The sequence below is a fragment of the Tinamus guttatus genome, unplaced genomic scaffold, assembly GCF_059628265.1.
Source record: "Tinamus guttatus ecotype Peru unplaced genomic scaffold, ASM5962826v1 Tinamus_guttatus_pri_ptg000246l, whole genome shotgun sequence".
Lineage (NCBI taxonomy): Eukaryota > Metazoa > Chordata > Aves > Tinamiformes > Tinamidae > Tinamus > Tinamus guttatus.
In genome coordinates this window covers 8,618,247-8,641,704 of record NW_028288780.1, presented here as the reverse complement: position 1 = coordinate 8,641,704, position 23,458 = coordinate 8,618,247, and the positions used below count along the sequence as shown (strand labels likewise).

Sequence of the window (23,458 nt, the reverse complement as noted above, 5' to 3'; positions counted from 1 at the left end):
GAGATGTTCTTGTTCCTGTTTTTGTCTAAGTGTCAGCTTTCTCTGTGCAGCAAGACAGTGTCAAAATATTTTTAATTTTATATTTGGTTCAATGTTCTTGCTCTATAAAACAAGTTACTATTCCTGTTTTTGCTTTTGTATTATACGTTCCTGAAATAATTTTACCTTCTTGTTTCCATATTAAGACTTTCTTAAATCTTGCAAGGAATAGCCTTTAAAAATGGTGGGTTTTGCCACTCTATATCTACTGTTGTAGTTTACATTTTTATTTGACAACATTTGTTTTTATTTATTCAACATGTTTTACCATTTCAAGGTTTCCTGTTACACTCTTTTGAAGTTCAGGACTTACTCCTTGAAATTCAGATATGAGACTTTGGTCTCTATTTGCCTTTCATCTGATTTAGTCGGACATTGTAGAAACATGAGAAGGACGTGTTACTGTTATGAGTGTGAAATTACAAAGTAACAGAGAATGCAAGTTTATTTGTTCTTTATTTTTTCAGCTCCTTGTGTATTAATTTGTGATCCTGTTAAAGCAAAGGTGGCCTGGGGAGCAGGTCTATACGTGCCTATGTGAAACTATGGCTTCAGCTGATTCAGAGAATCTCTCTCCTGTGCTGTGTTTGGCATTTGTGAGAAGTATGAGTTCTCACGGGACAACTTGCTGTCTTTTGGAAAGAAAGCTCTTCTCCTTCAACTTGACTTACGAACTTCTTGTGATGAGGCTTTATAAGTGTTACTAGCTCTGCTGGTAACATGGAAATATCTGGAATATTTTCTTCTGATTATTATCCTGCTTAACATGGCCTATCCCCTCAGTCCTTCCCAAGTATCTTCATTACTGGTGAAAGAAAGAAAACCTTGTGTGCAGAGTGGAAAAGATTTTAGCCAATATTAGCCACTTGTCAGTGAAGAGATAAATATACCAGCAGCATCTTGCTGTAAAATGTTCTGTTGCTTGCCCTTTAGAAAGGCATTCTGATAAGGAGAGAATTTAGCTCTGCAGTCACATTCGCTATCTCAGTATGATACTGATTTATTTATACATTATTGGTAAAGTGTATTGAAAACCTTAGTAATGATCTACAGTTCTGGATGCATGGGAATACACTGGGAAAACTTTTGAGGTACAAGCTTCCAACAGTGTTTTCTGTGGCTAATTGCAGCTGAGCATTTCATTCATTTCATTTGTAAAGGACAATTGTAGCAGCCTCCTGATGTTTCCCAGTGGATTTTGCATATGCTGAAAGATCAGAGTTGACTTCTATGTAATTTGATTAAAGTCAGATATAGCATATCTTAAAGTCTTACTAAGAAGTACTGGTTTCCCTTTGTAGAGGAACTGTTTGTAAAAGTTCTATAAAAAAATGCGCTGTGATATAATCAATATTTGCTTTTCCTTCCTCTATAGCATATGTGCCCCTCTTAATCATCCAGAGCAACCAAGCATCAGCTTTATCTGTCAGCACTAGCAGCATGAGTAAAAATATCATTTGGTACCCATGGTGTCATCGTAGAAATTGTCATTTCTGATTTCTAAATGGTTCTGTGGTGTTTAACTTGGACTACAAGGGTTCCTTGGCCTCAGGGCATTTGAAATTTGTCTTAATCTCCCGTGTAGACAGGTAGGTCAGCTAGCTGCTGTTGGGGACCAGATGGCTGGAGCCTTCTCACTTACTTGGCTTATTGCCAGAGGAGTTTGGAAAGGTGCCCTGCTATGCCTGGAATTCTGGTCCTGAGGTCATCATGAGAAAACTAGGAGCCAGTCACAGCTTCCATGTGAACTGAAAGGCATGGTGGCCAGGCTCTCGTTCAGCAGGCTCCATAAATTCATGCTTAGCTCACAAAAGAGTGGTCGCCTTCACTAATGTCAGTGGCAGTACATAGGCATTGCTTGTGGCTGGCATAAACTAAAAGAGGAGAATTCGCCTGCTTATTTCTTTAGGCTTATTTTTTCAGCCTTTAATTGCATCATCCTAATCAATGGCAGGTAGTGAGCAGGAAAGTTTAAACAAAGGTTCTTAAAATAGTGTTAACACTATTGTTTAACACTAATATTGTGAAAAATCAATCTTGTTTTTTTAGATTTAACTGAAGTGAAAAGCCGGAGTACTGAACAAGCCATAAATTTGTTGTTAAAGGCTTCCAAGAGCAGCAGGGAATGAAGTGAAAATAAATAGGCTTTATTCTAGCTGATTATAACTACAACTTCTTTGGTTGTTTTGGTTGCAGAGGAGTAGACTGTGATGAGTAACCAATAAACTTTGATTCCTGTATCTTTCTAAAGGCATTTCAGGATTGCTTGTCTATTTTATATACTGCAGAATGTCGTACGTGTACCAGAGGGTGAGGATGTTGTCCCATCTTAATTTTTGAGTGACTTGTGAAATTTAGATCAGACCATGAAATTTTATGAAGCAACCAGAGTCTCTTAGATATTAATTTGGCAAAGTTTTGTGTTCTATTATGCTAGGATATGTGCAATTCTGTTTTGTTAACATTTATTGTATGAATAATGGTGGTTAGGGACCAGGGTATGGTAAAATGACAGTCGCTCCAAGGGCTGTATTTCAAGACAAGCTGAGTGAGAAAGTTGGAAATATCACCAAAGTCTCTATTTGCTGTTATACTTGATACTGTAAACAAAAATAGAACATAGATTGCAATCAGGATGGTAGGGCTGATGCCAGTAAAAGAAATCACAGATGTACTGTTTGGCTTCTTTTATGCTGCCCTGGCTTCTTCCTCTTTCCCAACATCTTTCCATGTTAATTTGGCTGAAATGACTAGTTTTGCTAAAGGAAGACTGACTCAGAAGTTGCACTTGAGCCCATGCCCCATTTGAGTCCCCTGAGACAAAATGGCACTGACCTCAAGAGATGAAGGACCTGCTTGTTGCCCTTCAGTGGAGAAGCCTTGAGGTAGAGGCAAGGGCTCTGTGAAAGGTTTAAGGACACAGCTGTGGCCTGCATTAACTTATGCCTTAATTTTTCTTCCATCATGTGTGAGAGCCCCGATTCTAGCTTGAATTGAAAATATTTTCACTTGAAGTTTTAATTCTTTTTGCCCAAAGTTGCATTTTTTTTTAATCTGGACTCTAGTGCAAGATGTATGTGCCAGCAGTGAGTAGGCATATATTTAGCATAACTTCTGCTTGCTTCTAGTGCTTCCTGATGGATTGTTCATCGTCTTGCAATCTAGGCCACCTTTTCTTAGGATGCAGAAAAAGGCCAGCAACTTTCTATGGTGTGTTTTGGTTTTTATTTATTTATTTTTAAGATGTTATAGCATGTCTTAGTGGGGTTCCAGACATACTGATCTTCTGGTAGTAGGGGCAGATGAGGCAAGAGTGACTTGTGAACAAGGGTCCTGTGAGCAGGAGCAGCAGGAGGTCCCAGTCTGCCTGGTCCTTCTTGCAGCGTTCTAGAAGCCTGTTCACTGCTCATAGTGGCCCTCGAGCTTGTGGGTGCCCGTTTCCTTCATGCTTCTAGGCCGATTTGTTCCTCGATGTTCAGTACTGCTTGGTCTCCCTTCACGTGAATTCAGCTGTTTAGTTTCCGGTGTGAGTCACCACTTTGCCCAAGTAGTATCAAAATGAATATTAATGGGTGGAGATCACAGCACCCAAAGGCCCTTGGCAGGCGTTGGTGATAGCATCTGTCACTGCTCTGCGAGGCTCGGGAAGCCTTACTCTGCTTTACTCCATCATTTGCAAGGAAAAGTTTCTCTGGAACTGTGGGAAGTGATCTTCCCTATTTAAAAGCGAAGGCCGGGATTCTCTGCAAGCTGCTGCTTCTCACTTAGCCAAGAGAAGTTTATGTTAGAAGATAAGAATACCTGAATGGGAATAAAACTCAGGTTCTCCGTTTGTATTAACATCAAGCTGCTCCTGCCTGAAGCAGAGTGGGATCTTTAAAGCAAATAAAACATTTCTTGATTCCTATAGCATTCAGGAGAACCGAAGTGTAGCTGAGTGAATCCTTACATTGTGTAGCACTGCGGAAACTACTTAGTCAACATAAAAGTCGGTACAAAGAAACTGGGTCTTATTAAAAGAAGAAACAAATCTCCTAACCACAAAGTTAAAAAGGAAAACCCACAAAACCTCTTACTGGGGCTGTGTCTTTAGAAAGCATCAGTGTGGCTTTGCTTTGAGACTTTCTGTTAAATAGTATGCAGAGTAGGCTTGTTTTTTACACGCCATACCTTTGCCTTGGTTCACTTCTAAAGGCTAATAGCTATGCAAATATGAAATGCCTGCCTTATGCAGGCATTTCATCCTCTGTGTAAGTGTTAAATCCTCTGTGTAAGTATCTTTTCTGTGTGCCATATGATGTTGAGGATATACGATGAAAGAGTATTTCAAATGTGCGAGCATGGGAGAAAAATGGGCTGTCTTGGAGTTTAGGACAAAAACTGGGCCTATATTTCAGAGATGTGCTGAGACTGACACTCCCTACAAACACTGGAAATGGAAATGTATTTGTATCCTATACGTTACTTCCATTTGAAGACTAAAGAGCCTTGCCAGGCATAGCAAGGAATTCTTGAGCCTGAAGGACTGAGTGTTTGCTCCAAAGAGGCCTCCTGAGTGGCTGTGTTGGAGCTCTCTGTGTTGGAATGGTCTGTTCCATTTTTGTATGCCCCACCTGTCTGATACCAGCTACACATGAAAATAGAGTGCTTGCTCATATGAATGAGGTACCTCAGTTAAGCTCAAAAAATCAGATTTACATGTTTGTTTATGAAGGTAATGTGTAGAAGCTAACTCATCTGCCACTGAAAGGCTTAAAAAATTACTTGGAAAAGTCTTTGCAGAAGAATTATGGTCTACTGAGGAGAGAAAAAAAAAAAAAAACTAAAATTATTCTGCCTAGTTTCAGTGTGGGTGAAGACAGCTGTATCAGGTTTGTGGGCTGAATGTTGCATTCTGAGTTGAGCTTAGATATATTTTATTTTTAGAAAAGTTTAAGAGGAGGAGACTTTGCTTTCCAGACTGAAGAAATGCTTTTGTTTCAGATGGTAAAATTCACAGTAATTTTGATAGCTTTTTCATTAGCTATAATATACTATTTCACACTTGTTCCTGGTTCATATTCAGTATGAAAAAGACAGGCTGATGGCTAGGGTGAGGGTGAGCTTTAAATTAAAGTCTTGTTGTAGAGTTTGTTTTTCACACATTCTTTGAAAGTTGTATATCACTAAAACCAACTAAACAAAAAAATCCCCAAATTGATCTATATTCAGATTGGTGCAGCTGAGAAGGAAACACATCTTGAAGACAATGAGATTTTCCCCAGTAGCTGTTTGAAATAAAACATGACTCTTGGTTTTAACCTTGTCACAACTTTCTATCTACAGCCAAATAATGTATTCTCTATAATCCAAATTATATACATTTATGAGGATTATTCCCTTTCTGTTATGTTTTTGCACATTTGCATGCACACGCATATGAGAAATATATTTAAGTTTCATGATGTGGAGTGGGCATGGCTGGAACAAGCAGGCCAGCCCTCAGTGCAGGTCAGGAAGACACTGGAGCAGGAGACCCTTGTAACGGTGCGGCTGGGGCATTCCCTGCTCCCGCGTGCTCTCTTTTCCCTGCCGAGATGCTGGGGCCAAGGGAGTCCTGGCAGTGCCCAAGGGCTCTGCGCTAGCTGCCCATGCATCCTGGTAAGCATAGCAGTTGGGAAATCATGGTAAAAACTAAGGGCTTCCAATACCTTTGCTCCTCGCTCTGTTTCTAGGAAATATATGCATGAATATTTGCAAGCGTGCAAGTGTAGAATTAGTTAAGCTTAAAAAAAATAAAAAGGCTAGACTGTCCATGTGTATGAACCAGAGGAAATATTGGGGCCCTTTTAATTCCTTAAAGTCCTTCTTAAAAGGATCAAAGTAGCAAGACCAGTTTTGGCAAGCAGAGTAAAGCTGCAAGGAAATGCTGCTTCTGGAGTGCTGCACAGCACTAGAATTCAAGTACTGTACATATTGGCACACTGCAGCTTCTGTCAAAAAACAGCAAGTCTTTAAAGAGCAGCTGATCAGCGGTTTTTAGTACTGTCTTGTGTAGCTTGAGCAGCTCTGGCAGCCCTTAACACAAGCTAGTGTCTGGGTTAAAGACCTTCTGCTTTGGGATGCATTTCTGAATAGCTTATTCAGCAGGAAAGTACAGGGAACAAAGAAGCTGGAAATATTTTGTCAAGTTGGTGATCTCACAGTCCAGAGAGCCAACTACTGATTAGAAAGACTTGTATTGTATAACGCAACAGCCAGTGCATAGAAAAACACAGATCTTATTCTATTGCTTTCTTTATCAACTTTTGCATAATTATTTTTGCCTAAGGAGGGTGTGAATGTGGGTGTGGGGAGCATTGTCAGTAATTACGTACATTTTTCTAATAGACTAGACAGACTGAATAGGAAAATGAGGAGTATTCTTTAACTTTGAATTTGCTTTTTGACTTTTGGAGGTAATTGAAAGAGTAGTCTACAGAGTTCATTGGGATTAAGTTTTTTATTGTATTTAGTTGTACAGTTTCTTCCAATGCGGAGTAGGAGGAGGGGAAGCATTCCTCCCTTCCCCAACTCACTTAGCGGCAATGTTGGCATTAGACAAAATGTGATTTGTAAGGTATTAAAACTTGACTAATGCAAATAATGGTGTCAAAACCAGACATGACAACAAGAAACATATGGAAGGAATTGTCATTGCTACAAATATTTTTTTGTTACTATTTGATTTCATCTAGACTTTATGCTGGAATTCTTAATCTTAAGTATGACTTCTTTCTCCTGCAGGTTGGAAAAGAGACTGTGCAGACAACAGAAGACCAGATCTTGAAAAGGGATATGCCGCCTGCGTTTATCAAGTAAACTCATTTATATTGTCAAATCTTCTATTGTAGGTCCAAGAGATATGTCCCAGTGATAGGTTATTGCTACGCAAAGCAGATGAGAAAATATGTAGTTCTCTTTGCTTGTTCACCATCTTCAGAAATGACCTTTCAGGCAATAGTGATGAAATTTCTCTTTATATTTTATTTGTATGGGTACCTGTCTTGTCTATACATGTCTTCCTTATGTCTTTTCCAAAAATAAAAATGTTCCACAGCAACCATGTCACTTACCTGTGTGCTAGTTTTATGCTTAACAATGCCAAATAAAATGGGTAGAATTCTCTCAAAATCTTCTCTTTAATGTGATAGGTAAAATGTGATTTTGGCAGTGTAGGCAGTTGATGTCTGATATCACAGCTTGGAAATCTAAGACATTTGAAGGGCAGTGACTGCCACTTTCTAGTTCATATTGAAGGCAATAATATTTTTTTTCTCCTGCTGGTCTGTCTTAAAAGAAATGCATCGCTTTTTTCTTATTGCAAAATGGCAAAATTTCTTACTGTCCAATGAAAACTTTTAACTGAAATGATTTTGCTTTACAAGCCACTGAAAGCAATATTAGTATTATCTGATGATGGGTACAAAATGAAAGAATATTTTGCTGTATTCATAAAGACAGAAGACGCAAATGTTCCAAGTTGTAAAGCACTGAGGAAAATAGGAAAATAATAGAATGGAGAACATCAGTGATGTTGAAATTCCCAAGAAACAGTGAATGTAGATTTATTTTGTTGCACTCTAATTTCACAAAACAAACAAAAGTCCTGCTAGGAAGGTGATATTAGCCAAAGTGTCAAGGTTTGTGAATGGAATAGTTGAATTATGACTGATAGGTAAGATTTCACCTGGAATTACGTAGTGTGTCAGAAGTGTAGGTGATGCTCCAGTTTGAAAAACTTAAAGGAGTATCTGGGGAGCAGGATGCATGAGGTCTGGCATACCCTTAGGACAAATGACTGGAGAGAAGAGGGAATAATAGAGATAGTACTGAAGAGAATTTAGAGGCACCCTAATAAATACAGTTTGTTTTAGATGAATTGACAGTGTCTTCGTGGAGGCAGATCTTGCCTCACCAAACTGCCCAGTTCTTAGCCTTATCCATCTTGGTGACATTTCTAATCCAAGTGCTTGGATTTCTAAAGGCTTTTTAGCAAAATCTGAAAGCTTGTAAGAAAAGTAGGCACTGGATAAGAAGGAAAATTCTTACATGGAAAACAAAAGATTTGCAGTGAAAGGAAACAAGAAATGGTTAGCTCTGACAATGATGGGAAGTCATAAGCAGGGATTTACAGATCTGTGCTAGAATTGGTCATTTTAGCCACATTCTGAAATGCCCTTAGAAACAGGATGAACAGTGAGAAATTACAGCAGATGATGGTTAAACAAAGTCACTTGATATTACATGTACCTGAAATCATTTTAATAGATCTGAACTGACAGGTGTGAGCAAGTAGCAGCTTAGCTTCAGATAGGATGCCTGACTGCAAACTGACTATCACTGCTAGCAAGAAAGGAAGGTCATGGAGCTCTGATAGATCTGTGAGCATCCGCTACATGCCCAGTGCTGGTCAGAAATGATTATCAGCAAAGGACGAGGAACTGAGTTGCATGGAGGTATGGATACTGTCCACCACTCTTGCAGTGCAAGAACTTGAAGGTGACTTTACAATCAGGCTGATAGCTCTGCCTTTTGTTGTTTTTTATACTGCTTTATACAATAAATGGTGCCCTGAATTCTTGTTTTGATTTAGAGGATAACAGGCAAATAATTAGAGGAATCCACTGAGGGTTATCAAATAGGCAAACGCACATCCCGTGAGCTGAAAATAACTGCAGGATAGGAGAGTGCCCAGAGGAAGTGTGATAAATGCTTAGCCTGTTCTTAGCCTGTCTTAGGCATCCACTTGCAGCTGCTTTTGGAGACAGGATACTGAGCTAAAAGGGCCTTTGATGCAATCCAGACAGTATTTCTCACACTGTGTTCCTGGTGTATGATCTTGTTTGCTTTTTTTCAGGGTTGTTTTGTGTTTTGAGGGAGAGTGTTTGCTGGTTTTGGAGGATGTGTGTGTGCGTGTGTGAATTGAAATGAGACTAAAACATTTTTCTTGATCCTTGGGGAGCTGTATATAAACATGTCATTTTGTTTGTGCTCATTTTCTAGGATGTGTAGAGTTTTTGGTTCATTTCCAGCTTCTTGTTCACCGAGGGGAAAGTTAAGGGACTAAGGAAAAGAGGCTGCCTTTTGAATTGCTGCACAATAAATGGTCTCTGATAATATTTACTAGATTATGAAGACTTACATAGTCATATTACTATAGAAATGTGCAGAAAGCTTAGAAGATTCTTTAGTGGGACGCTGCTAAATAGTAACATTTCTTGCTGAGTAAAGAACTTGTTCTGCAACAATCTGTGACTGCTTTTAGATTGTACTACAGTGAGAAAGGAGAAGCGGAGCTGTCACAATAATGCAACTTTTTCACACAGTACTTGCCTAATATCCTGGATGGGTTAACATGAATGATGGATCATCTCTGAGTGATAGCCTATTATATTCGTTGTTTTTACTTAATCTGTGGTGTAGGGACAAGTGGTAGCTGTGAGGAAACTGCCAAGGAGCTCTGCCTTCTTTGCTTTAAAAAGCAAGACTTGGATGGAGGTGGCTTTTTTGTTGTTGTTGTTTTTGTTTTTCTCTTCTTGCTCTGTTTGTTTTAGAGGGGAGGGATGTTCGTTTCTGAACTCCTGATTCAAGAATTAGCAGTCATCTTTGGGAAGTCCTTCTGCAGGGCTTGCCCAGACTGGACTTGTAAGGAACAGGGCACTTGCACTAGCACCCCATTCCCTGCCCATGGTTTTCCCACTCAAAGGGACCACAAGACCTGGAAGGAAACATGCCTGAAGGATCATGGAAACCTTATTCTTCCTAAGGACTTTGTATTGTATTAGTATTGTGTATTCTTATTATTAATTTATTCTACTTTCATTGACTGAGGATGTCTAATGAATATTTGATACTGTGTGAATTTTTCCAGCGAGAGTGTGATTGCAGCCAGCAGCGTTGTTAGCCACAGGGAGACTAACATGCATCCCTTAACTTGCTAGGGGCATGAACCACCTTGGAAGCACTGACCTAGTGTTAAAAAATGCCGTGTTCTGCATTGCAGTTGTCTTGGTCCCTAGAGCGTATGAGTAATGCATGGGATTTAAATCAGATGGTTTTGCTGTTCATATTACTTAATATAATTCTGCTGTAATGAAGGAAAAAATCTGTAATCATAGAATCATAGAATGCTTAAGGTTGGAAGGGACCTCTAGAGGTCATCTAGTCCAACCCCCCTGCACACACACAGGGTCACCTAGAGCACATGGCACAGGACTGCGTCCAAGCGGGTTTTGAAGATCTCCAGAGAAGGAGACTCCACAACCTCTCTGGGCAGCCTGTTCCAGTGCTCTGTCACCCTCACTGTTAAGAAATGTTTCCTTAAGTCCCTGTGGAACTTTTGATGCTTCAGTTTGTGGCCATTTCCTCTAGTTCTGTTGGTGGCCACCACTGAAAAGAGACCAGCACCATCCTCCTCACTGCCTCCCTTGAGGTACTTATAGACACTGATCAGATCCCCTCTCAGCCTTCTCTTCTCCAGGCTGAACAGGCCCAGCTCCCTCAGCCTCTCCTCATAGGGCAGATGTTCCAGGCCCCTGATCATCCTTGTGGCCCTGTGCTGGACTCTCTCCAGCAGCTCCACATCCCTCTTGTACTGTGGGCCCAGAACTGGACACAATACTCCAAATGCGGCCTCACCAGGGCTGAGTAGAGGGGCAGGATCACCTCCCTTGACCTGCTGGAGACGCTCTTCTTAATGCACCCCAGGATCCCATTGGCCTTCTTGGCCACGAGGGCACACTGCTGCCTCATGGTCAACTTGTTGTCCACCATGACACAAAGAACACAGAGCAACACATGAATTGTTTGCATGCAGAATAAAAAATTGTCTACACTTGCACACAAACTCTTTAAATTAAACCGTAGTCCTATTCACGTCAATACTATTTTTGTAGTCAAGTTGGCACAGCATTACTAGTCACCAGTGTTAACTACATTATGTTGCTATAAAGTATTTACTTTGAAAATCATTTTTCTGCAGCTGTAGGTAACCTAAACTGTAGTGAGCAAACTCTCTACAGCTTGAGCAGTTCAAAATTGAAAGAAGTCCAACTTCAAGTATCAAAGGCATAGTCTTATATTTTAGAACAGCCACCTGTGTTGGAGGAAAACAGAAGTCAATCCTAAATCCTGGTAAATAAAATGAGTTTAGTATAAGCTGCAACGTTTCCTCACACTACGTAAAGAAGATACCAACAGAAATAAAGTTGGCTGACTGTTGAAAGTTGTTACAGTTGGAAGGATTGTGACCTATGTGTCATTTCCACGTAAAATTTGGGTGGCATTAAAATAGATTTATTGATATTGCCCCTCTAATATAAAAATAGGCATTTTTTTTATAGTGTCTTTGATAAGATAGGGATTTAGATATTTGAAGATTAGTTTGATTCCCAGAGGAGGTTTTGTTTTCTAATTGCTTCATGATGAGACTTCAGTTTACCAGCCAGATATCAATTGAATTTTTAAGAATGATAGGCAAGTGATAGGAATTCATTGGACAATGGCATTTTCCCTCTTGTTATTAGAAATAGTGAAAATGCCTAGAAAACACAACCAAAAAAACACCTTGTTTTATTTTGGTAAATATTTTAGAACAAAAAAAATCTTTCAGCAAGAAAAATCATTTCTGAGAATACACTAGTAGATTCTGATTATTTGGTTGTTCAGTTTTGAGACTTTTTCAGCTTGTCTGAATTGAATACCACTTCAAATTAACTGTATGGCATGAGTGGATAACTTATTGTAAATTTAGCTGTTTTCTGCTTGACCCTTGGTCTGTGTGTTTTTTTTTAAATGTAAGCTAACATCCTGAACTTTAGAGGAAATTAGTCCTCTATACTAATACAGATGTAGTAGTATATAACTTGTATGATATTACGTCATGTGCAGACTTTTGTTGTGATTTGGATTCTCTGTGTGTGTTTCCTTGTTTTATTTGCCTTTTTTTTAATTGGGAAAATTTTATCTTTCTTAACTAACCCTCCCATTCTCAAACTAGATGAGATTTGTACTGTTAGGATCTGAATGTAAAAGAAGTATGTGCGAGGGTATTCCACAAAAATTGTCATTAGCAGTAATTATTGTCGCTCTGTGGTTAATTTTTCCCACATGTTTAAACTTAAGAATTTTTAAATTTTATATCAAATGTGCTTGAAGTACCTACCTGTTCAAAGTTCTCTGTGTTGGTTCTTGTTTGTTTCTCTAGGTGTGGTTTCTATGCATACAGAGTGCAGATTATGCAACATAAAAACATGAAGCAGCAAAGACGCGTTCTCATAAGTGATTCAATTAAAATTTTTAGTACTGTTGGGGCCTTTTTGGTATGTTTTTTTGTGAGACAACAAGCAATACATGGCAGTGAATATGCATAGTTTATCCTTTAACTTGAAATCCTCCTGCCCGTGCCATGTAATCCTTTTCCTGGTGTATTTTCTCGCTGCTTCTTCAACCTCCTTTCTTGCACATAGAAGTGCACATTCTTGAACTCTTTCAAAGATTATACAAAAGAAGTTTATACATGTATAATGCCTTTTTCTTGGATAAACAAGTAAAACACAAAATAAATTCTAAAGATTCAACTTGAAAACCTGGAAAAAGAAGTCTTTGAAATTCCTGAAACTTTGTTCTTGTGCCAAATTGTGGGTATTTATGGGGTTAATGCACATTTACATTAATTCATTTGTTCGCAAATAGAAAAGACAGCCTGGAGGAAATTGTTGTTATTAAACAGTTGGCCATGAAACCGAGCTGTATGAAATGAGGTATTTCTGAGTCTGTGCCTCTAGTGGGATGAGGAGGTGATATCTGCTTTCTTAGCAGGGTTGGGAAAAATAAACTTGAAGTGGGGGAATCTACATTAGTGAGATTAGATGGCCTGGGTTTTAGAGCTAAGTGCACTGGATGCTCATGAGCAGACCATTCCCACTCTATCTTAAAGCTGTGTTTTTTTTTTTTTTTCTTCTATTCTGTTATGAGTTATCACCTTATATGCTGGCCAGATGTCTCACTGAGCAGGAGGCTATGACAATGGAGCTGCTTATCTGGGGAGCCATTAGCTGAAAACCTTACTTGCTGAAAAAGGCTGTTTTTCCTGCAATAGTTGTCTGATTTCTTGTTGTAGTCAGTGGTAGGGGTAAACATTATGTTCTGTGGAAAAGAACATAAGAGGGGGAAAAATGAGGAGGGGAAAAAAAAGTCTAACTTTTCCATATAATTTAACTAAGAAGCCTATGATAAAAGAGTATTCCTAAATGACCACTAGAAAAAAAGGCATGGCAAGCATGAAAAAAGTTACGATAAGAAATAGTATGGCTGGAAATAAAAGCATTTAATGTTTGCTGGAACATGACTGGAACTAGAATAGGCATATGGCATTTATACATGCGCAGAATCAGCATATTGGATTTACTTATGTTTCTCTTAAACAAGGTGAGAGAGTGGAGGAGAGTCATGGTCAGCATAGTCTGTAACTACAGTCATGATTAGCTTAGCCTTAGAAGGCTCAGCTGCTTCTACTGCTTAGAAACTTAGAAGCAAAGTTTGAACGTTGTTTGTGACGCGATTACAGCAAGCAAACAAAATGGAAAGCTTTTTAATGTTCCCGTTATTATGTTTTTTCTTAATTGTTATATGAAATGTCTTGATAAAAATGACTTAATTTTAGAGCTTGTTTGTTTTTTGTAGTATCTTCTATGTTATTATAATTGTTGTTATAATTGCACATTATTAGATCTTGTAAATCCTCCTTCCTGTTCCTAAAAACAGAATTTCAACCTTCATTTGAAATTCATATGTTATCACTAAATCTTGTGGCCATTTAAAATGAAGTTTCTCTAGTGAGTGCAAATAAACTTAAAAGCTGGAGCGTGAGCTTTGAGGAACTTGGTTTTCTTAATAGCATGTTTTAATGTCTTATGGGTAGTAATAATTTAACATTTATAATTCAATATTAATGGCAATTGCTCCTTGAATACTAAGGCAAATCTGAGTATGATAAAGGTTAATAATTGGATTGGGAAACTCTAAACAATAATGGTACCTTCTTCTATGCTGATTATTAAAATAAAAGGTGCTTTGCCAAGTCAGTGTTTGGGACCTTTTCTTAACAGTATTCTCTATTGACTGCTGTATATAGGATATTGAAAACTTACCCTAAGTTGGAAGATTTTTGAATTCAGGAAAAAAAAAACATACATTTGCTGTCTGCGTTCTTGTTAATGTAAATATCTTTGTTCATTAGATAGCAAAGGCAGAGAATGATTAGCTTGCTTGCTTCAGGTACTGGGGTTGAAAACAATTCCTTCACTGTTTGCTCAAGTGCGTTGCCTTTTGGAGCGCAGTAGCGAGCCCCTTGTGTGTGTGCCTTTGCAGAGTGGAGAACGCCTGCACCAAGCTTGTTCGGGCAGCCCAGATGCTGCAAGCGGATCCTTATTCCGTCCCAGCTCGTGACTATCTCATTGACGGATCGAGAGGCATCCTCTCGGGAACGTCAGACTTGCTCCTGACGTTCGACGAGGCTGAGGTAGGTGTCGCACCACGGGTCACGGCAGTCCCGCACTAACTGCTGTGCCGCCTGACCGGACTAGCTAATGCGAACTATGTGGTGGAGCTGCATGTGGTTTTTGTCTGTTAGCTTTCTTGTTTTTTTTTTTTTAATCTGTTAGAAGAAACTTCTTGTATTTTAAGAGTACCTTTGTAGGATACAATGGTTGGTTTTGTGTTTCTGGTCACTCTTTGAAAGGGCCGGATTCCATTAATAGTGTCTTACATTCTCCTGCCATTTTTCTGCCTTCCCTTCACTGTACCCATGACTGAGCCTTACGTTTTCCATATCCCTTTGCTGAGAAGCCCAAGGCTACTTCCTAGCCTTTTTGGCTATATGCTGGCTTGGCCTCATGAGCTGTGGCAATGTGATTGGCCTGGTAAACGGGTAATGCAGATTTATATGATGAACTATTATTTATACCGCTCATCAGCTAGAGGATGCGTTTTGATAAAGGTAACAGTTGTTGCATTTGGGCTGCTGCAGAAGCCAGAGAAGTGGCTCAGAGGTGCTGCAAGCAGCACCTCAAATGAAACAAGCAAAACACACAAGCAAACAAAATCTTGTGATCCTCTTATTGGGAGTATGAGATCTTTCAGGTCTTCTGCTTTTCTTAATAGCAAATATACCTATAAGAGAGAATGAAGCTAGCAGAAGGTATCAGAGCTGCTGATAATTCTGACTTTTACCTGTGCAACAGCCTTTTAATCTCTGAAATTATTATATAACTCTTCCTGCTGTTCTGCGTAGTCTAACACATGTGTTATGGTGCTGTTAATTTGTTCCTCTGAAACGAGGATAATTCTATGAGGCTTTTCTCTAGCACTACTGAGTTATATATTATTTTAAATGTTTTTAAGCAATAACTGCCAAGTGTTAAAAGATGTGCTAGGAAGTGAGCTTGATGGCATTTAATCTCCTTGCTTTCAGTGTTTAGAAAAGGCATTGACTTTTATGGAACTAATGCTTCCTTGAACTGCTTTCTTGACAACTGCATGTTAAAAGAAAAATTTTGCTCAGGAATGATTGGATTTTCACAAATAGCAACCTGACATGGCTCTATGTGCTCTTACTGTGCTTCAAGATAAGCTAACATTGGGACCAAACTGAGTGATTACTACAGGAAATTACGAGTTAGGAAACTGAGTTAGGAAGACTGAGCACTGCATATGACTAATGCAAATTAAATGTTAAAAAATTATTCTTCAATGAGAATTGTAGTTGTGCTGTTAGAAACTTAGTTCAGGAAGCAAGAAGATCAGGTTAACCAGTTAACCAACAGAACTCTCTTGTGGCTTTCAGCATGAACTAAAAAGTAAGTAATTAACAGCTAAGGCAGAAATTCAGAGGTGAATAAAGTACATAACTTCATAGATAGATTTTCCTGAAAAGCCTAAACCTTTCCCACTGGAATGTTGGATAATTTATATATATATATTTTTTCCATACATAAAGCTGAATGGTGGTGAAAATTTTCTTTGAAAGTTTTGACTTTGATTTCCCTGTATTTTGCTTTGTGACTTAACTTGCATGTTTTTATTAATGAAATGCAATGAAAAATTTGGAATCAGGCATGCCAGCATACTTAAATGCACTTCTTTATTTCTTTTTCACCTGCTATCCTTCAGTTACCATGCAAGGTGAAAACAGTGAAAGGAAGCTTTTGCATTTGTGATGAGTAGTGGAGTGCAGATTAAATTTAGTCTTTATTAATACAGCATTCTTAAGTAATTGAGTTTTGGGTCGCCTAATCAACACTGCCAACCTGTTATGATTGCCCAAACATCATGTGAGCAAATGCTGTACATAAGGTGTTCTAATGATAGACTTGCATTTCTAATTCAAGTATCATTTAGCTTCATCTAATAAATGATGGAATATTCCTTTTTTAGGTCCGTAAAATCATCCGTGTCTGCAAAGGAATTTTGGAATATCTGACTGTGGCGGAAGTAGTAGAAACTATGGAGGATTTGGTGACATACACAAAGAATCTAGGGCCAGGTTTGACTTGCTGCAGTATATCATAAACATATTAAGTGTAGTCTCTTTCCCCTCATTCTTTTTGCCCTTTTTTTTTTTTTTATTCTATCCTATTCCAGCCAAGTTTAAAGTGTTTAGACAATGCTAAAGCAGTTTCTTTTAAAATTTTTGGAAGTGTTTTAAGCTACTATTTTCTGATACACATTCTCCTAAGAATGCAGAGGAGTCAAGATATATGCTGTGTGGACGATATGTACTGTACTCTCTGCGCTACATTGTGTGGGAAATAAGCATGCACTTGCATGAAGAAAATATAATTTGAAAGAGATATAATTAAGCACTCATGGCTAGAGTCGGTTAAGACTATAGCATCTCTGTACTGAGATGGTTAGGCCTACCAGCAGTTTCTTGGAGTAGTGCAAGCTAAACGCTCTACACTGACATCTTGCTGAAGTTGCAGAACTAGTGCTCATGCAGTATAATGCAAAAGCTCATCTGTTATCCTAGTTGTTTTTCTTCATTATTTGGTGATCCTTCATTACATGTTACTTCACCATGCTACATCACACTGTCTTTCACTGGTGGAAATAAACGATAAGTAAAGCAGTCGACTGGTATAGAGGAAACCTACTATTAATCTCCCAGTCATCTTCTGTGTCCAGTGTTTTAGCTTCAGCAAGCATTAAAATAGATTAAGTATTATTTAGCAAAAGCATTTGTACAATTTAGGTTTTGTGGTGGAACTGTAGGAGGATATTGGAGTTGAACTACAGTTGAGCTTAAGTATGTTAAAACTGGAGCAGGAATTCAATTAATGTTTTACTATTTGACAGCAGCTTCTTATATATACATACATGTGTGTATATATAAGTATGTATAAGTATGTATCTTTATAAGAATACGTATATAAGAATAACTAGCTTATAAAGGAATTTGGAGACTTAGAGACTAGAAGCTGTCTTTTGTCACTGAGCATGTTTATCCTTCTTGATGTACTTTTAAATTACATCATTTAACATATTCAGATTATATGGTTTAACCTATGCATGCAGTTTAAGTTCCATATGAAGGTAGAGTGTTTTAATTTCTTTTTTATCCCATGAGAAACTACTTTCAGCATCTTGCTTCATTTTGGAAAGGAAACAATGAAGCAAAAAAGGCAATCATCTCTTTCCATGAAATTTGTTGTTTTACTTTGTATATGCAATTTTAGTTTCTCTTTAGTCATAATCCTCTGTCTTTAAAATAGAAGTTTTCCCGAGCTTCTAATTACTCTATTTGATTCAGACAAAGCAGTTGGGGCTTGTCATTGCACCTCTCTGACATAATTTGTTGTTCCACGTTTGTGATGGAGGCAATAAGTGTTTGACAAGTATCTAACATCTCAGTCAGAAATGAGGTTTAGATTTGTGCCTGTGTCCCAGGTGAGCTTTTCTAAACTCATACTGTTCTGGATACATAGCTAGTGCTGGTGCTTTTGGCATGCTCTAAAAGCATTGTCTTTGCCTGAATTAAATGCCGCTTAACACTTGGAGCCCTGGTCTGCAGAACTTTACCATTTTATGCCATTAATCCTTCTTCCCTTCAGCTATATCAGTGGACATTTGATCCTACTGTCAGCTTAAGTGCTGGATGAAGATACAGGAATATGAGTGTGTGTACTTAAAAATTAACTGTTGCGTGTTTTAAGTTGGAATAAGAGAGGAATATGAATACCTTTTGGGGATTTGACTGCTCTGAAGTGAGCATGCTTTTGCACAACATGCCAATCTATGCTAGCAGTGTGGTAGTCCTCCTATTTTTCATTATTGACATGAAGGCTTAGTTAACCTTTTCCTAGGTTGTCTTAAGCTTCTAAACTAGCGGAAAGTTAACTTGTCAATAGTATACTGTTTTCTGGCAGTTTTGAGCCCTCTAGAAGGGATGAAGGGGGGGGGAAAACTATGGAGCACCAACTTAAATCAGCTTAAATTTTGATTGAAGTGTGTCCAAAATTTCCATCTGTTATGTGGTAAACCTCGGCAATCTTAGTTCTTGAAGACACATATATTCTAGAATACATCTAATTCTTCACTCACTATTTTAGACCATAGAAATACTGTCAGTAGAACTTATTTAAAGAAGCAAAATAGATTCAGTTTTTGATTTGTAGAATCAAGAAAAAAACTTCAAAGGAGGGAAAAAAATAGTTTCCTTTTCCTGTCACTCACACTTAGGGCTTTGATCAAATCTTAAAAGAAAAAAAGCAAAAACCTTGTAAATTAGCTTCCAGTGTTTGTGAGGTGACTTAATGTCCTGAGGGGTTTATAAGAACACTTTTCTCTATTCCTATTTTTTCTCTGGGATTTTAAATCAATTTTAAATCTCTTTTCTATAATTTGAGGCTTTTATTCTACCTTGCCTTGTATCTGGAATGCAGTTTAAATTATAGATGCTAACATAAAAGTTCTAAACTTAAATGTATTTGTCATAAGTCCTTGAACGTTGTTCTTGTTTAGAAAGTTCAACTTAATATTTTATTTCTTAATGTGTGATTGCTTAATTACTTCAATCCTTAGGAATGACAAAGATGGCCAAAATGATTGATGAGAGACAGCAGGAATTAACGCACCAGGAACATAGGGTTATGCTGGTAAACTCCATGAATACTGTGAAGGAACTATTGCCAGTACTTATTTCAGGTATTTTCTGCTTTAATTTTTCATAGTGCTCTGGATTTATGTCTATTCTGAACTAAAATTCTCATCTTGTGTTTATTGGAGATAACAGCTTTGACATTGCTTCTGCAAAGATGGCCACGCGTAGGCAGGTGCTGGAGGCGTTAGCTTGGCCGGGACGAGCACGGCAACACAACTGGAGGTGCAGGTGGAGGGAGCTCCTTGAACCAAAGTGGTTTCCCAATCACATGAGGACAGTCATCTCCCCGCTGCCCTGCCCTGATTTTTACTTGTTTAATAACTGCAAATAGGATATCTGCCTACATTTCCCTGGCTCTTTTCTTGGCATATTATGATACGTCTCATTTTGAGGAGGAGCAAATCATTCCAGTTTAGAAAAATAAAAAAAACTTAAGGTCAGAATTCACCCAATTTTTAAATGAATCTTTTTTGTCAAGATTTTAAGGAACATGAAGTGTCCTTTAGATTCCTGACTCTGCTGCTGTTGCAAAATACATCTTTTAAAAGCTTCATGTTGTCCTCTGTCCCTCGTGTAAGGACACTCAGGGGAATGGGTGTGTTGCTGGTGTGTATTATCTTGACTTCTGTCTGCATTCGGGGGTGTTCTGGGCATCTGTTAGCTGTCTTCAGCTGCTGCTTATTTGCCACTCTAAAGGCTGATGGTTAATGCTGTGAATGGGGGACATTTGGTAGCTGTGAACTGTACATCAGCTAAAGGGAGATATAGTTGTAATCAGGTTCTCAGTGAAATAATGGAGGAATAGGAATAATAGTAACACAGATGGCAGATGACATAAGTGATTGGTCACCAGTGTTGTAAACCTAGTTTGAAAGCAAATAAATAAAATACATTAAATGTAATTAATGAATTAAAATAAATTATGTGAAATAAAAGGTGAAGTTCTGATAGTAGTTTGTGGATTTCACTGCACTGAACAACCACTGCTAGCAGCAGTAGTGAGGAGTTAATGACATTATGTGCAGAATGTACTAGTAATGAGGCATGAACATGCCTTAGCATGTGCATAAACCTGTGCTGCAGTGTTTAACAGTGTTAACTGCAAAGTATGAACATGCTTGGGACAAGAAATCAACTACTAGTAGCAGACTTGATTTCCATATCTCTGATACTGGTAAAAATACTGGTATAGATACAGTAGTCGTAGTGATGGGGGGGAAAAAAGGGGGGAGGAGATACAGATGGCTGTAACTACAATCACTTTATGATAAAATTGCCAATGCAAAATGAAACTGTCTGTCTGTGTATTTATGTAGTAGGGGGTGCCTTTGAATATTGATTGCACCTTGCAGGCAGTTTGTTCTAATCAATGGTACCGTGTTCACAGCTATGAAGATATTTGTAACTACAAAAAATTCTAAAAGCCATGGAATAGAAGAGGCCTTGAAAAATCGCAATTTCACAGTAGAGAAAATGAGTGCCGAGATAAATGAAATAATCCGTGTCTTACAACTCACTTCCTGGGATGAAGATGCCTGGGCCAGCAAGGTATGTTTCACATCTGCCTTTTGTATACTCTGTGAAATCCTTATAAACTGGTGTTTTTGAGAAGGTTGACATATGTGCATGTTCACAGCACTATGCAGTCATACTCTCTTTAAGGTTAGAGAACATAATCTGATTTTTTCAGGGAAATTTTTATTCTTTGAACAAAGAACATGTTCTGAGACAATTGGCTTATTTTTCAACATTTACTTTTCTCTCTTGAATGGCTAAGTTAAAGGAATTTGGCTTTGAAAGTATCTTAATGGATTTTTGGAACTGAATGGTCACCCAGAAGACTTAGAATTCTTCACCTTTTGGTTTTGGCTTGATTAGGAAATTGTGGAAGACAATGTATGTCTCAAAGCGTTTCTTGTCACCTTGTGATCTGATAACTCATGGAGGTACAATAAGTATGTTATGTCCCCTAAACTAATCCTGTAAATAGACACCCCTAAGGGTAGTCTACCTTAGATTTCCCCCCTAGAAGTTAGAAAAGTTAGGCTGCAGTCATTCCTCATGCAGAAGGCTTTTGTGATTTCCTCATGCAGAAGTCAGCAAGTTTCAGTAATGTGAGGGATGCTTACTTCTCCCCTGTTTTTGATTTGGATATGGAAGAAAATTTCAAGTGTTTGCGTGTCCCTCATACAAATAAATAAATCAAGTGCCCAGGACTGAGCAGCCTTTTAGGATGAGAGTGAACTGAATAAAGCCTGGGTGCTGAAATGTGGACAGTGTAGGTTCCTTGTGACCCTGTGCTAAGCTGTGGCTGCTGCTACTTACCTGGAAGGCTCACGTGATGCTCTTAAAGGATGCTTGCTGAATATAGGGGAAATGTTTCAGATCTGTGTGTTACACCACAAAGCTCCCTATGATGGGCCAAATGAGTGAAGTGCTGTTTTGGGCTTATGAGTATATGTTTTATAGGTGACATTCCTGCCAATTTATTCAATACCTTGATGTACATTGCTAAAGGAATTTTCTTTTTTTAAGGGTTAGTACTGCAAATAAATAATCAAATATATTCAAAGAAAGTATTGAGACCTGATGTTGGACTTATTAACAACCCAAATCTCTTACAGATAACCTAACACTGATGCAATCAATTAAAATCACTTTGGCCTATATTGTTTGGCACTTGACCTTTAGTTTGCCTTTTGAGTTATTTTGACACTATCACTTCCTTATTATGACTACTTTATGCATCTTTGTTTTTGTTCTCCTGTTTCTTACTCTTTTCTCACCTTTAGAAGGTAAGCTTTCTTCCACACCCTACACCTCTACTTTGTACTAAAACAAACCAAGCATGCCTGTGGGATTTGTGCTGTGTGCAGGCCGTGTGCTGTGTGACTCTTCTGTGTGCCCGCTGTAACACCATACTTATGTATATGCACATAGAAGTTTTGAAAGGATCGTAATAGTCCTGTCGAGCCATGTGGAATTGGCTGTCACTGAGTGGCGATGGCGAAGTGAACCACAACAAGACTCTTTCAGACACTGATTAGAGCCAGCCCGAGGTTTTAGAGCACCTTCCTCCTGAATGCTGTTGGGTTATGTTACTGGTCTGTAGCTACAAATAAAAGGAGCTGGTTGTGCAGGAACAGGCTTTCTGCAGGCCCAGAAAGGTTTATTAAATCAGGAGTTTTGTCTGTTCTGTAGCATTCCATCAGCACCCTTTCTGCAGAGTATCAGGCCAAATAGTTCATGTTCTTCAGGCTTAGGCCTAAAGCCTGATTTTCATGGGGATGTTTTTAAATTCATTGTTATTATTGGATTTAATCATTCCTGCATTTTGCTAAATTCCAATGCAATTGATCCACAATAAATCTGGAAACCTTCATGGTAAGAAATGATTGTGTTACAAAAAGTTATTAAGCTAGGCTTAGAAAATTCTTTTATTTCTAACAAAGGCGACTACCACGGATTTCTTTAATAGAGTTATTGGCATATTCATAGTATCTGCAAATGGAAAATCTTGGCCATTATGCTTAATGCATAAGTATATTGTGTGGACAAGTATATCAAAGTATTGCTTTGTTTTCAGAATTAAGACAATCATTAATTCTCAATTGCAGCTTCACTTTGCAGAATTAGGGTACTCTGACCTGGAGCTGTAGTGTTGTATATGAACCACAAATTAAAATGTTTGTGGTGTAAAATTTTTTTGAGTGCAAAATTCAATAGTAGCGAGAAGTTGGAGCCAATTTTCTGATGGCCAAGTATTTTGGACCTTTTTTCCTTATATGTCTATATATGTTCATTTGTTTATCTCTCTGAGAGAGGAGGAGTTGTTGATTATAATATGACATTCCTCTTGCATGCAACTTCTGCCTGGCCGTCAAAGGAAAGATTTTTTTTTTTTTTTCCCATGCTTTCCTGAGCAAAGAAAGGTCTTTTTGGGGACAGACTGACTTGAATTTTGCCAGTGTAATACATGCTACTTTTGATGTTGGGACTTATTTTAAATGTGCTATTCTTTCTTTTATTGTGTACACATACAAATATCATAAAATCTATTTAGATGTAGCAGAGGAGGAATAGCTGTAGGCTTTTTCCTGACACAGCTATTCTATCAGACTATCCTTAGAACCTGAAGTGTGCAATACTGTTACGGATTGCAATAATGTCTATTTGCACTAACAAAATGGACTTTTTTTTTTTAAAAAAAAATGTATGCTGATTTATAGCTGAGATACT

General features: G+C 38.2%; 1 protein-coding gene across 2 annotated transcripts in view; it reads left to right on the top strand.

Annotated features, from left to right (window-relative positions):
- VCL (vinculin) overlaps positions 1–23,458 on the top strand; it is a 54,163-nt gene that overhangs the window by 8,959 nt on the left and 21,746 nt on the right. For both annotated transcript variants that reach the window (XM_088526421.1, XM_088526422.1), the window contains exons 2-6: positions 6,805–6,875; positions 14,431–14,581; positions 16,495–16,603; positions 19,141–19,263; positions 20,607–20,767. In XM_088526421.1, the coding sequence (XP_088382547.1) occupies positions 6,805–6,875; positions 14,431–14,581; positions 16,495–16,603; positions 19,141–19,263; positions 20,607–20,767 (615 nt within the window). The remainder of the gene's footprint in view (positions 1–6,804; positions 6,876–14,430; positions 14,582–16,494; positions 16,604–19,140; positions 19,264–20,606; positions 20,768–23,458) is intronic.